This window comes from Neltuma alba, unplaced genomic scaffold (assembly GCF_004799145.2).
Source record: "Neltuma alba isolate B1F8T4 unplaced genomic scaffold, ASM479914v2 tig00005273_pilon, whole genome shotgun sequence".
Classification (NCBI taxonomy): Eukaryota; Viridiplantae; Streptophyta; class Magnoliopsida; order Fabales; family Fabaceae; genus Neltuma; species Neltuma alba.
The window spans coordinates 1-12,584 of record NW_021634043.1 but is presented as its reverse complement, the minus strand read 5'-3'; the positions used below and the strand labels follow the sequence as shown (position 1 = coordinate 12,584).

Genomic DNA, 12,584 nt, shown 5'->3' with positions numbered 1-12,584 from the left:
TATTGTTAAAAGTTTAACCTACGTCGAATGAAAAACATGCATCCGGTCATCAACCTTCCTTGTTCAAGTCAGCGTAATACAAGAGCCTACACAACCACTGCTATATTGACTTCTTTATCCTAATGGAAAGAACTCACACACCCATTATACTCAAGGGAAGTCAAATTTGTAACATTTTACTTAAGCCAAGAGTTAGGAAGGCTTGACGTCAGTTGAGCCAAACAGCTCCAAGAAACCTTGACTGTTATATATTCTGAATCCATATACTGATATTGACATTATATATTTAGATTATTTGACGGTGGAGAATATATAATCTCCTATCCTAAATGCTCGAGTACATACATATATACAAATATAGTCCTAAATGTTGTCTTTGATTTGTTTTTTGTATTGCTTTTGTCTCCAATCAGGCATTGTGTACCCGAAGAGCCGCGAATTATATTGTATTTTGAGAGTATGTAATACTATTCCGGTCCTTATTATAAGACTTGGTTGATTATGATGACCGTTCTTTTAAAACCTATTTAGATTAAATCAAACAATTTATTTGAAAGATTAACCATGATAGAAAGAAAAAACCTTAAAATTTTAAAACCACTATCATGGTTAAAAGGAATAAACTTATGTCATGAGAAATATCCATTATTAACTTGGGCCTTGGACTTCCAAAGTCCAGAAATACTATTTAATCATTAGTCCAAACCAAACTCATACTTTCAAACCGAGTGGGGGCACTTTCTGTTTCGGTGGGTTGCTCTCGTCGGGTCGGCGGGTTGCTTTCGTCGACTGGGCGAGGTAGTTCTAGTTCCTGTTTCACTTAGTGGGGGTTGCTTTCGCTGAGTGGAAGCAGTTCCTCTTTCGTCGAGTGGGGTGTTGTTTTCGCCGAGGAGTCGGTTTCCGCCTTTTCTCCATCTCCTCAAGTTTCAAACATCTTAAGGGCATTTCGGTCTTTTCGCCGAAAATATTAATTCCAGATTGGTTCCCAGTGACCTCCTTGTCATTTTGCTTATTCAGGTCCCTTATTTGTCCTTTTGGAATTGAAGTGGTATTTTATTGTCATTTTCCCATTTTTTTATGGATTATTTATTCTTTAACAAATACTATTATTAGCGCTTTGAAATTCCCTTCATCTAATGGTCAAAAAAAATTCTCTTGATCTAATTTAATTGGATAAAAATATTATATATATAAAATTAAATATCTAAGTTATCTTTATTTTGAAAGTGATGGAAATAGAGAGAACAACCGTTGATCTCTTGGCTTCATGATCCAATACCACACGCAAGTAGAATCACTACGACTTATCCAGCCTTTTTGTTTTGAAAGAAAAAAAAACGGAGAAGAAGAATCACTAGGACCGAACTTATGCTACACGCGCTAGGTACACGGCCATATTAAAGAAAGGGAGAGGAGTTTCTAGATGTAAAGAACCCGATAACGCGTTGGCAAAACCCCCCCCGGGGGATTCTGTAGGGCGGTGGGAGCCCGCCGGATATTCTGTAGGGGGGGCGGGGATTCTGTAGGGCGGTGGGAGCCCGCCGGGGGTTGGGAGGGATATTTTGTAGGGCGGTGGGAGCCCGCCGGGGTTGGGGGGGATATTTTGTTGGGGGGGGGGCGGGGGCGGGGATTCTGTAGGGCGGTGGGGGGGGGGGGATTCTGTAGGGCGGTGGGAGCGAGCGTTTTTCTCATAAGTTGGATAAGTATCCTTCACGGAATCTTCTTTTTTATGATGATGTTTGTCATTTTTCTGTTTTTTTTTTTGGGTCTTTAATGGTGTTGTTTTTGGTTTTTTCGGCAATAATCAGATTTGAGGGCTTCAATGACGACCAATCTCACAACGACTACGATTCGCGCTTTTTGGAGTTGGATTTTAATAATAATGGTCCTGCTCCCTGATAATGAAATTTTAGTAGTTTTGAATTTCTAGGGAGCCTTTTTTCCTCATATATGGGTATTATATACGTTATTTTTAAAGAGAATAACCTCTCCCACTTTTTCATCTATTGGTCATTATATGAATTTTAAAAATAATACATAAATAAATATTATTTTCTTTTTTGGGCTCTAATGCGCCCAAATCAATCACAGGTGGCTCTTCATAAAACCCACCGTTTTCCAATTGAATTAGTTTTGTAAATATGGCATGCAAGGCAAGTAGTAAGAGAAGTTTTGTTTCAATTTACATGAAATTATTTTTTTTAAGTGATTCCCCTGAATGGATTTATTCTCTACAAACTCCCTTTTCAATCTCATATATTTAAGTGCTGTAGACCACGGGCACATGATGGCTCTGTTTGAGTGTTCCTATACCATTAATCCGTTTCCTGCGTCGGTACAAAACAATTGATCTCTTGATGATTTGTTCGTACATTGATTTAGACATCCCAAATTTACTTAAGAGTCGAAGAATTTAGGTTTATACTGTGGGTTTGTCTAGACTTAAATTTGTAATATGTTAATGGCAAAATCAAAACGACACGATATAAGAGTAATTATGCAATTCTCTCTCTGTTTTTTTTTTTACAAAAGTAATTATGCAATTCATATCTTCTTTTCTAAAGAGCAGAACTTGAAGCAAGTGAATAGAACCTTGTTTTTTATTGCTATGTGAGTTAAAGGTGTAATTAATTTATTTATCGATATTCTTTAACTTTAACAATATTATAGAGATATAATTCAACATATACTATGATTATCTTAGATACATTAATTTAAAAGTGTTATGGAAGGAAAATGATTTTTTGCTGTTAAAGTGATATATCGACAAAAGGAAGATTTATTTACAAGCATGAAAACTCAAATTTGTTGAACCTTGTAATATCCTTGTTCGGCATTAATTTAAAACCAAGACTTGTATATCCTATTGATTGCTGCCATTTTATTTATTTACATATCTATCTCCGAATAGACGCAGCATCTTACTTCTGCTTTCTTGAAGAAAATCATTCTGGATTATCACTCAGAACTGGAATGTCTTAAAATGATGATTACCAACGCATGGTGACCTGTGCTATTGATGGTACTGTGTCGGTATTGCGACCATTTTTATGCGATATCCACCTGCAAAGATAAATACAGCTTGTTTCCCTAATGGGACACTTGGTCTTTGAATTTATGATTCTCGACTCACGAGGTTGTTTGTGATATGTGCATGAGCACCAGTTGGATCATATAGATCACAGCACAGTTTTCAATCATTGATCATTCTGAGAAACTTAAATCTGTTTTTGATTGTGTGAACTGTGTGAAGCCATAATTCATACAGCTAGCTGAGACAGTAAAAATTAGTCGTTTCGAGTCCTTCAGAGTATTTTTAATTGAACAATCTAAAACTGAAAATATGAGAATTTTAAGTAAATTTTTCTCTGAATAATTTTGTTCACACAATAAGTTAATTGATCGATAGTATACTTACTCAGTAGTGTTTTGTATTTTTCAGTATCTTCATTTGATGTGTTTATATGTTATTGAGCTTTACAATTATTCTATTTTATTTGCTATCAATTAAAAGAAGGGAAAAAGACATGAAAAAATGACAGTTAAATGATGAAATCGTCAAACGGTCATCCAAATAAGTAAAGTTTTAGTTTAGGTATAGGTGACCAAATTGGGATTTGCAAATTTGTTGGAATGACCAAACACCAAATATCCTTGCTAGAGCTCTAGGGTCCTTGGTCATTAGAGCTCCAGCCTCTGACGGCTGGTAACTATTGTTTTGGAAATTTTTTTAAGTCTAGTAATGCGATTAATAAGTTTTTTTTTAATATTTTTAACAAATTCATTATAGTAGTTAATAACTGATTTTCTAGGGAATTCAAAAAGTGACTTTATAAATTTAGTAACGTAGTTAATAATTTCTGTAATGCTATTAACAAGTTTGATATAGCATTTAATAACAAGTTTTTTAAAAATTCAAAAAAAGGCTTTTTTGTAACTTTAGTAATCTAGTAACTTGGTTAACAAATCATGCAACAAGTCATGTAACAATATTAACAACTCTTATAACATCATTAATAACTCTAATAACAAGTCATATAATGATATTAAAAACTTTCATAACCTTAGAGGTTGCTTAATAAATGGGACAATTTTGTTGTGCAACCTTCATAGAGAGCTGATATTAAAAACATTAACTTTCATAGGAAAATTTTATTAATGACACTATGAGAGTTGTTAATTTGACCCGTTAACTGGGTTACTGAAGTTATAAGAATACCATTTTTTGAATTTCTTGAAAAAACTATTGTTAACTGTTATATCAAACTTATTCATAGCATTACAGAACTTTTTAATCGCTATAAAATGGATCGCTTTGGGATCGGATGGTTACCGCGTTTGACGCCCAACCATAAAGATCCCGCCAGTTTGATCCACTAGCTTGGTATGATGGAATTAAAAAAGAAAAGAAAAGAAAGAAGATATTGAATAAAATGAAAAAAAAAAATTTTATAACAATTTTTTTGGGTGAAATATATGCTTTTCAGAACATGTTCAAATAATAAGGGGGGGGGGGAGGAACATAGATAAAATTTGAAATATATTTTGATATAAAAAAGGTAGGAATATTTTGGATCTGACACATTTTCCTATATATTAGTTATTCATCAGTTAGGGAATTTTAGCGAATTATCAATTTTAAATCATATGTTGATTTTTTTTTGCCAGGACCATAATTTGATATTATTTTTAAAAAAATTATATATCGATAATAATTGGAAAACCGAAAAGAAAAATATATATGTACACAAATAAAAAATGTGCTCCTAAAATTTTGTCTTTGATTCGTGTGTCTATACGTATTAAAATTTCTTCAATTCACACATGAACAGATATTCCTCCAAAGCAACAAATAAAATTTTATACGATCATTTTCATCCCACAAGGAGACAAAGGGATAGGAGAGCAGAGCAAAATTCTTGAACGTCAGCCAAAGTTTAAAATATATTGATATAACAAAAAGGGGAAAAAAGAGTATATTAAAAAATTACGAAAGAAGAAAAAAGGGATTAGGAATCTTTTTATGTTACACACATTTCTTTCATACATTATATAATTATATATCATATAGCATCTAAAGTAAGCAATATATTATTTATCAGTTATGAAACATTGATAAGAAAATAATAACTAAAAAACTTTTAAAATTTTAAAAAAATTGAGATTAGTTATAAAATTAGTTAGATATCATCTGTACTTGATCAATTTACTTTGACTATTCTTCCCTCCCTTAATTTCTATCACCGCCTCCCATCAGCTCATATATATCCAAATCACTTTCCTCCTTGTATCTTCTGCTTTTCTCCGAAACATCCGATCCGCGTAAAAAATTTATAATTGACTGACTTGTTTCTTTTAACTGTGGCTTTTCCCACTAAACTAATCACATTTGGGTGGCTAATAAATGAATTAATTATAAAGTCACTTTCTTTCGTTGATTGAAACCTTGCGTCAAGTTATCAACCTTCATTCTCGAAGATTTGCCCGTTTGGATTTTCGATCAAAAATCAATTATTATTGGCAAACTCATGGTTTTCGTCAAAACAAAATCGAACACTCCTTAAAATGTCAAGATCAACTTTTAGCCTGAAATTTCATACCAGCTTCTGTTCCCAAAATCATAATTATAAATCAATTTTAATTAAAGTATATCTTTATCATCGCCTATCCAAATAAGTCCATATATAATAACAATATAACATAAGACCTGATACAAACACGACTACATATCAATTATATACATATTTGGAAATATTACTCATAAATCCCAAGTCAGAAAATTGAATAGAAATATGTTTCAAAAATTTCATCCTTTACATATTTACTATTTGAATCACGTCATTTATAAATAAATTTGTAAGAAATTGAATTTCTTAAAACCTCTTGTAATTAATATTTTCATCCGAGACTCATGGACTGTTTTTCCTATATATTCTTCGTCATCCATGTCTATGCCTATATATGCCAATTAATTAAGCAGAGGTCTACAATTGATTGGAAGTGATAGCGCCCAAGAGACGATAGGCGACAAATGTTTCTTTAATATCTCACAATGCTCTCAGCCATGACAGACGAATACTTTATTCATATATGTGAGAAACTTACAGGCACCTTCGGCACCAAACTATAGCGTATTTTTAAGGCATACTATGCATTAATAAAATAATGAATATATATGTATATGTTCCTTGATCAAATAGTAAACTGAAATTTCGAGGAAAGTACTAAGCAGGAACAGTATGAAAGAGAGACTATCTCAAGAAGCCAAGGTTGACAAGAAATAACACCATATATATAAGCTCATCGATCAAGAACCAAATGGAAGTATCAACGTAGAAGCTTATTATCAAATAGAAAGTGATTTCGTAGAGACAATGAATCACCCATGGCATGACCACCCAATGAGGATGGATCGAGACGAAGCAAACCCATTTGAATGCAGTGGATGCAAAGAACTAGGGTTTGGCCCTAGGTACAAGTGTGAAATGGATTGTCCCTTTGTTCTACACGAGGACTGTTTCAAGGCTCGCCCTACGGACCAATCCAGAACCCATCCATTCATGGGTAGCTGCAGATTCCAGTTTCTCTGGGAACCTCCCGGCGGACCGAACCGCCGATTGTGCGACGCTTGCGGGAGGGACGTTAAAGGGTTTGTGTATCATGATCAGTATAAACACAAGCTTGACTTGCACCCTTGTTGCATGAACCTTAAGAGCACCATGTCCGATCCTTATAATAGGATGACGCTGATTCTTAAGGACAAAATGCCCTCCAAGTGTGTGAAATGTGAGAGGAAGGATTTAAAAGTACCGAGCAAAGGGTCGTTCAGAGGGTGGTCCTACGTGTCTTCTTGCGGAAACTATTGTTACCATGTCTGTTGTGTGAAGAAATTGATTCTGGATAACTGGGAAAATGGCTATTTCAATGTTGGTCCCTCTTCTTCTTCTTCGTCTCCAGGAGGAAGAAACTTGTCCATAGATGAGACTGCAAGCTCGAGCTCGATCACGTCAGCCAAAAGTTCTTTGGCCTTGGCAAGAAGAGGCTCGTCAAGATCATCTTTCACTCGTGGACTGATCAAACTGGCGAAGATAGGTTTCAGCGTTATAATATCAGTTCTATTCGGGAATCCAACTCCACTGTTTACTGCTCTAGCTGAAAGCTTACTGGATTAAAGGTTTTTGATAGATCCAGGTCGGGTACATGATATACATATGTACATATGTATGTATATAATTTACGTAGTGGCATTTTTATATTGATCGTAATCCTTGAGTTGTTTGGATTACTCTTTTAGGTGTGACGAACTTGTGATAGCTGATGATTGATCCAAGTATCCGCCAATTGGCTTCGTGTTCTCTTGGCACTTGGTTGTACTTTTGCACTGTTTTTGCTAATAAAACTTTCTTTCATTTTGTTTTCCTTCACTGGATCCTCCATCCGTCAAATTTTAGGCTCAAGTCCAGATTGATTTCTTCTTTAATTTGTTTTTTATCTGTAAAAGAACATTCTAGGTTTCGAATGTATGCGAGACTCTTTAATGTGAAAACTATCTGGAGACGAAGTCGCAAATTATAACTCATAAGATTACGAAAATCATTAAAAAAAGGTTTAATATTATAAATTTCAAATGATGATTTCGATGGATTTTTAATGAAAAGACTTTGATATTTTTTTAGCCAGAGAAAAAAAGAGACTCAGATATTTAGTATTATATTGTGTCCTCATCATGGCGGGCATGTGGAATTTTTATAAATTATTTATTCTGTAACAAAAGCTATTATTAGCACTTTAAAATTCTCTTGATCTAATTTAGTTGGATAAACAAATATTAAACATATACAATTAAATGTCTTAAGTTTTGTTTATTTTTAAAGTGATGGAAATAGAGAGAACAACCGTTGATCTTTTGCCTGTTGTTCCAAAACCACACGCAAGTAGAATCACTACGACTTATCCAGTTCCTTTTTTCCCAAGAAATCAGAACCACTAGGACTCAACTTATGCTATCCGCGGAGGATACGCTACTAATTAAAGAAAGGGAGATAAGAGTTTCTAGATGCAAGTGAACCTCATAATGCAGTGTTGTGCTATGTCTAACTGAAAAGTAAATTTACTTTGACTATTCTTCCATCCCTTAGTTTCTATCTTCACCTCCCAATGCCTCATATATATCCAAATCCCTTTCCTCCTTGTATCTTCTGCTTTTCTGGGAAGTATCCTGTTAGCGTAAAAAAATCCATAATTGACTGACTTGTTTCTTAGCTCTGGCTTTTCCCACTAAACTATTAACATTTGGGTGGCTATGAACTAATTATAAAGTCACTTTTCTTGCGTTGACTAAAACCATGCATCAAGTTATTATCAACCTTGCCAGACAAAGATTTGCCTGTTTGGAGATTTTGTATCAAAAATCAATTATTGTGGCAAACTGATGGATTTCTTCAAAACAAATCAAACAATCCTTACAATGTCAAAATCAACTTTTAGACTGAAATTTCATACCAGCTTCTGTTAATTATAAATCAATTTTATTTAAAAATATTATTTTCTCATCGCTTATCCAAATAGGTCCATTCCATATATAACATCATATAACGTCAGAGCTGACACAAACACGACTATATATCAATTATATATGTGTGTGTGTGGAAAAATTACGCATAACTCCCAAGTAAGAAAATTGAATACAGATATGTTTTAAAAATTTCATACTTAAATTTACATATTTACAAGTCACGTCATTTATAAATAAATTTGTAAGAAATCAAATTTCTTAAAACTCATTATATTTTTATCTGAGAACAGTATTGTGCTAGGTCTAGCTGAATAGTTAATTTAGTTATTGAATATCCAGGAAGCCTTTTTCTCAGTTATTTCAAAAGACAATAACGTCTCCCACTTTTTCCTCTACGGATCAGTATTTGAATTTTAAAAATAATAAATTAAAAAATAATTAGATAAATAAATATTATTTTTTCGTTTTGGTCTTTAGTACACCAAAATCCCTTAGTTGTGGATCTTTCATAGAACCCAATATCTCCTATTCATAATTGATGGATTTATTTTTTACAAATGCTCCCCTTCCTATTTCATATTAAGCGCCCCATCATGATGGCGGGCACATGATGTCTCGGTTAACAGTACGAGAAAATTGTTCTCTTGACGATTTGTGCTTGCAGCAATTTTATATTTTAGACATCCTAAATTTATTTACATACACCTTTTTCTATGGTATATAGCCTTTGTCGCAGATAGAATATCCACGATTATGAAATTTATAAATAATATTATAGGAGACATCGTCTTAATTTCAAGCAATCTTCCTTTCACTCACACACACACACACACACACATATATATATATATATATTACTTTAACAGTAAGCAATCGTTTTCCTAGCAACGCCATCTAATTAACATGACCACTATGATAAAGTGGAACACGTTGAATGATATTTTCATGATATTGTTAAAGTCAAAGAATATCAATAAAAAATTAATTATACCTAATGAAAAGCAAGAATCTATTCACTTGCTTCATGTTATGTACTTTCTCTTATATCTTACTATACAATTTAAACACACAATATATAGACCCAATTTTTTCTACTCTTCTTATTTTATATGATGTCCAATTCAAATAATTTGTTGTAGTGGTGAGAGGTATCATAGATTTGGGATGAGTGGGGTTTGCGAGCTAACTTTAATTACGATTAGTCTTTACGTTTTGAAGGATAAATAAAATTGTTAATTAAAATTATGTAGTAGTGGAATCATTATGTCAGGGATTACTGTCGACCTAATCATCTCTGGTTCTTTTGTTTTTTTAAAATCATGACGCGTGTCTTTCTCCCGTAAGTCTTCTATGTTGTCCTTCGTTGTCCCTTCGTCTTGGAAGTTGGGATAAAATTGATGGACCAAATCGATAACGTAACTAAGACAAACTTGAGAAATTTAATTTATTGATAAATTTAATTACTTCATTGTCACTTCTCTTGTATGTGGGAACTGAGGGAGCAAGATTGAGTCCTTTTTCTTCGTCAACGATGGATATATCAATTAAACGGCTGGAAAGAGGATAATATATAATAACCAAACCTAAAAGAATATAATCATAACTAAATTATATAATTATATTGACTGACTTCTGGCCCAAGAACATCATAATTTACTTAACTCTTGCTTTCTGTACAAAACTATTCAAACTTGAATGACTGATAAATGAATTCCTTATATATAAAGTCACTTTCTTGTGGATCCCATCGATATATTTAACTCTCCACATAAAAATTATGTTTTATTGAACGATATAATTCTGAAAATATATATTTTTTAAGCAGACTTTTATGAATAATTTGCAAATATGATAATTGGCGGCTAATTAATTAATCAGAGTGTCATGCATATGGTTTTCGGCATTTTGTGTCTTTTTGCTTCTATCATTTTTCAGTGCTCGATCATGTCCACTGAAATTGAATAGTCATGATCTTACGTCCATTGTCATGTTTTTATATTCTTGTTTTGTAATTTTATTTTATGAATTTTAGAGGAAAAGACAATGAGATATAATGAAGCATTAGTGAAAATAGTATTTACCTTTTTGTTAATTTCTTTTTCTGCATTTGTTTTGGAAATCAATATAACAATTAATGAGGGGGGGAAGTTGTTTGGAGCATCCAAATACGCCTGCAAAAGCGAAAAAATCAATAGGATAAATTGGAACATTATTATTTATATTCATTTCAAATTGTGTCACTTTTAAAGTGAGATTAACGTAAGTTGATTTGATCTATTCGATATCTATGAAAAAATTGACGTAAAACGCTAACAACATGTTAATCTCATTAATAAGAGAATTTTTAATTTAACATACTTTATTACATAAGTTATTATAAAGAGCCGACATAGTGTAATAAGTAAATAGGTGTGGGGTGTATGTATTGTTATTTTTTAGTATTATTTATTTTGTTTCAACGAATCTAACCATGATTATTAATAGATTACTAACTCGCGTGGATTAAAAAAAAAAAAAACATCTATCGAACGAAATGATCAACCTTCCTTGCCCAAGTCAATGCAATTTAAGGGCCTACACAACGACTGCTATATGTCAATCATATACACATATGAAATTTATTTATAGGTCTAAAGTGAAAAAAAATAAATACAGATATGTATAAAAATTTTCATATTTACAAGCAAAATTTATAAATATTGACTTCCTTAAAAGCTGTTAGTATTTAATTTTTTAACGTGAGACCTACGGGCAATTTTCCCTATATTTTCTTCGTCAACAATATATAGTACATAATTGGTTAGAAGTGATTAGTTACACCTCATCAAAAAAAAAAAAAGTGATTAGGTAAGAAGTGATTGTGTACAAATGCTTCTTTAATGACAGATCAATAGTGCATTTATATATAACGTATTTTCAAAACATGAATTAAACATTTATAAAAGACTAAACATGCCAGTCGATTTAATAGTAAACTGAAAAATTGAGGAAAAAAAAATATTGAGGCAACGGACAGTACGAAAAGAGACATAAACTCGAGAAGGTAAGCTGGGTTGACCAGAAATAACGCTATATAAACTAGTCAAGAACCAGATGAAAGTCTCAAGGTACAGAAGCTTGTCAATGAGAAATAGAAATAGAAAGTGACTTTGGAGAGAGACAATGGATCACCCACGGCATCAGGATAATCACCCAATGAGGCTGAAACGAAACGAAGGAAAGCCATTTTTGTGCAGTGGATGCAAAGAACTAGGGTTTGGTCCAAGGTACCAATGTGCCAAGAATTGTGATTTCGTCCTTCACGAGGTCTGTTTCAAGGCTCGCCCTTCAGACCCACCCAAAACCCATCCATTCATGGGTGACTGCCGATTCAAGTTTTTCTGGGAATGGATTGCTTTGGGATTAGATGGTTACAGCGTTTGACACCCAACGATAAAGGTCCCACTTTGATTCACTTGTTTGGTATATCAAATGAAAAAAAAAAAACAAAGAAAGATATTGAATAAAATAAAAAAACTAATTTTATGACAATTTTTTTGGAGGTGAAATATGTGCTTTTCCGAACATGTTCAGATAATAAGGGTCGGAAGGAACATAGATAAAATTTGAAATATATTTTGATGTAAAAAAGGTAGGAATATTTTTAATCTAACACATTTTCCTATACATTAGTTATTCATCAGTTAGGCAATTTTAGCTAATTATCAATTTTAAATCATATTTTGACTTTTTTGGCCAGAAATATATTTTGATGTTATTTTTTAAAAGAAATCATATATCGATATTAATTGGATAACTGAAAAGAAAAATATACCTGTACATAAATAAAAATGTGCTCCTAAATTTTCTCCTTGATTTGTGTGTCCATACATATTAAAATTTCTTCAATTCACACATAAGCAGATATTCCTCCAAAGTAACAAATAAAATTTTAAAAATGATCATTTTCATCCCACAAGGAGACAAATGGATAGGAGAGCGAAGCACGATTCTTGAACGCAGACCAAAGTTTAAAATATATTGATATAACAAAAAAGGAAAAAAAGAGTATATTAAAAAATTACAAAAA

The 12,584-nt window shown here is 32.6% G+C and overlaps 1 protein-coding gene across 1 annotated transcript; it reads left to right on the top strand.

Annotated features, from left to right (window-relative positions):
• Positions 1-6,505: 6,505 nt before the first annotated feature.
• Positions 6,506-7,419, top strand: LOC114747255 (uncharacterized). The gene is made up of 2 exons (XM_028935553.1): positions 6,506-7,191; positions 7,295-7,419. Exon 1 carries the CDS (start codon positions 6,561-6,563, stop codon positions 7,170-7,172), a length of 612 nt encoding a protein of 203 aa, XP_028791386.1. The 5' UTR covers positions 6,506-6,560; the 3' UTR covers positions 7,173-7,191; positions 7,295-7,419.
• The last annotated feature ends 5,165 nt before the right edge of the window (positions 7,420-12,584 follow it).

Excerpts from the sequence above, each read along its gene's own strand:
- LOC114747255 (XM_028935553.1), top strand. The coding sequence starts at position 6,561 with ATGGGTAGCTGCAGATTCCAGTTTCTCTGGGAACCTCCCGGCGGACCG.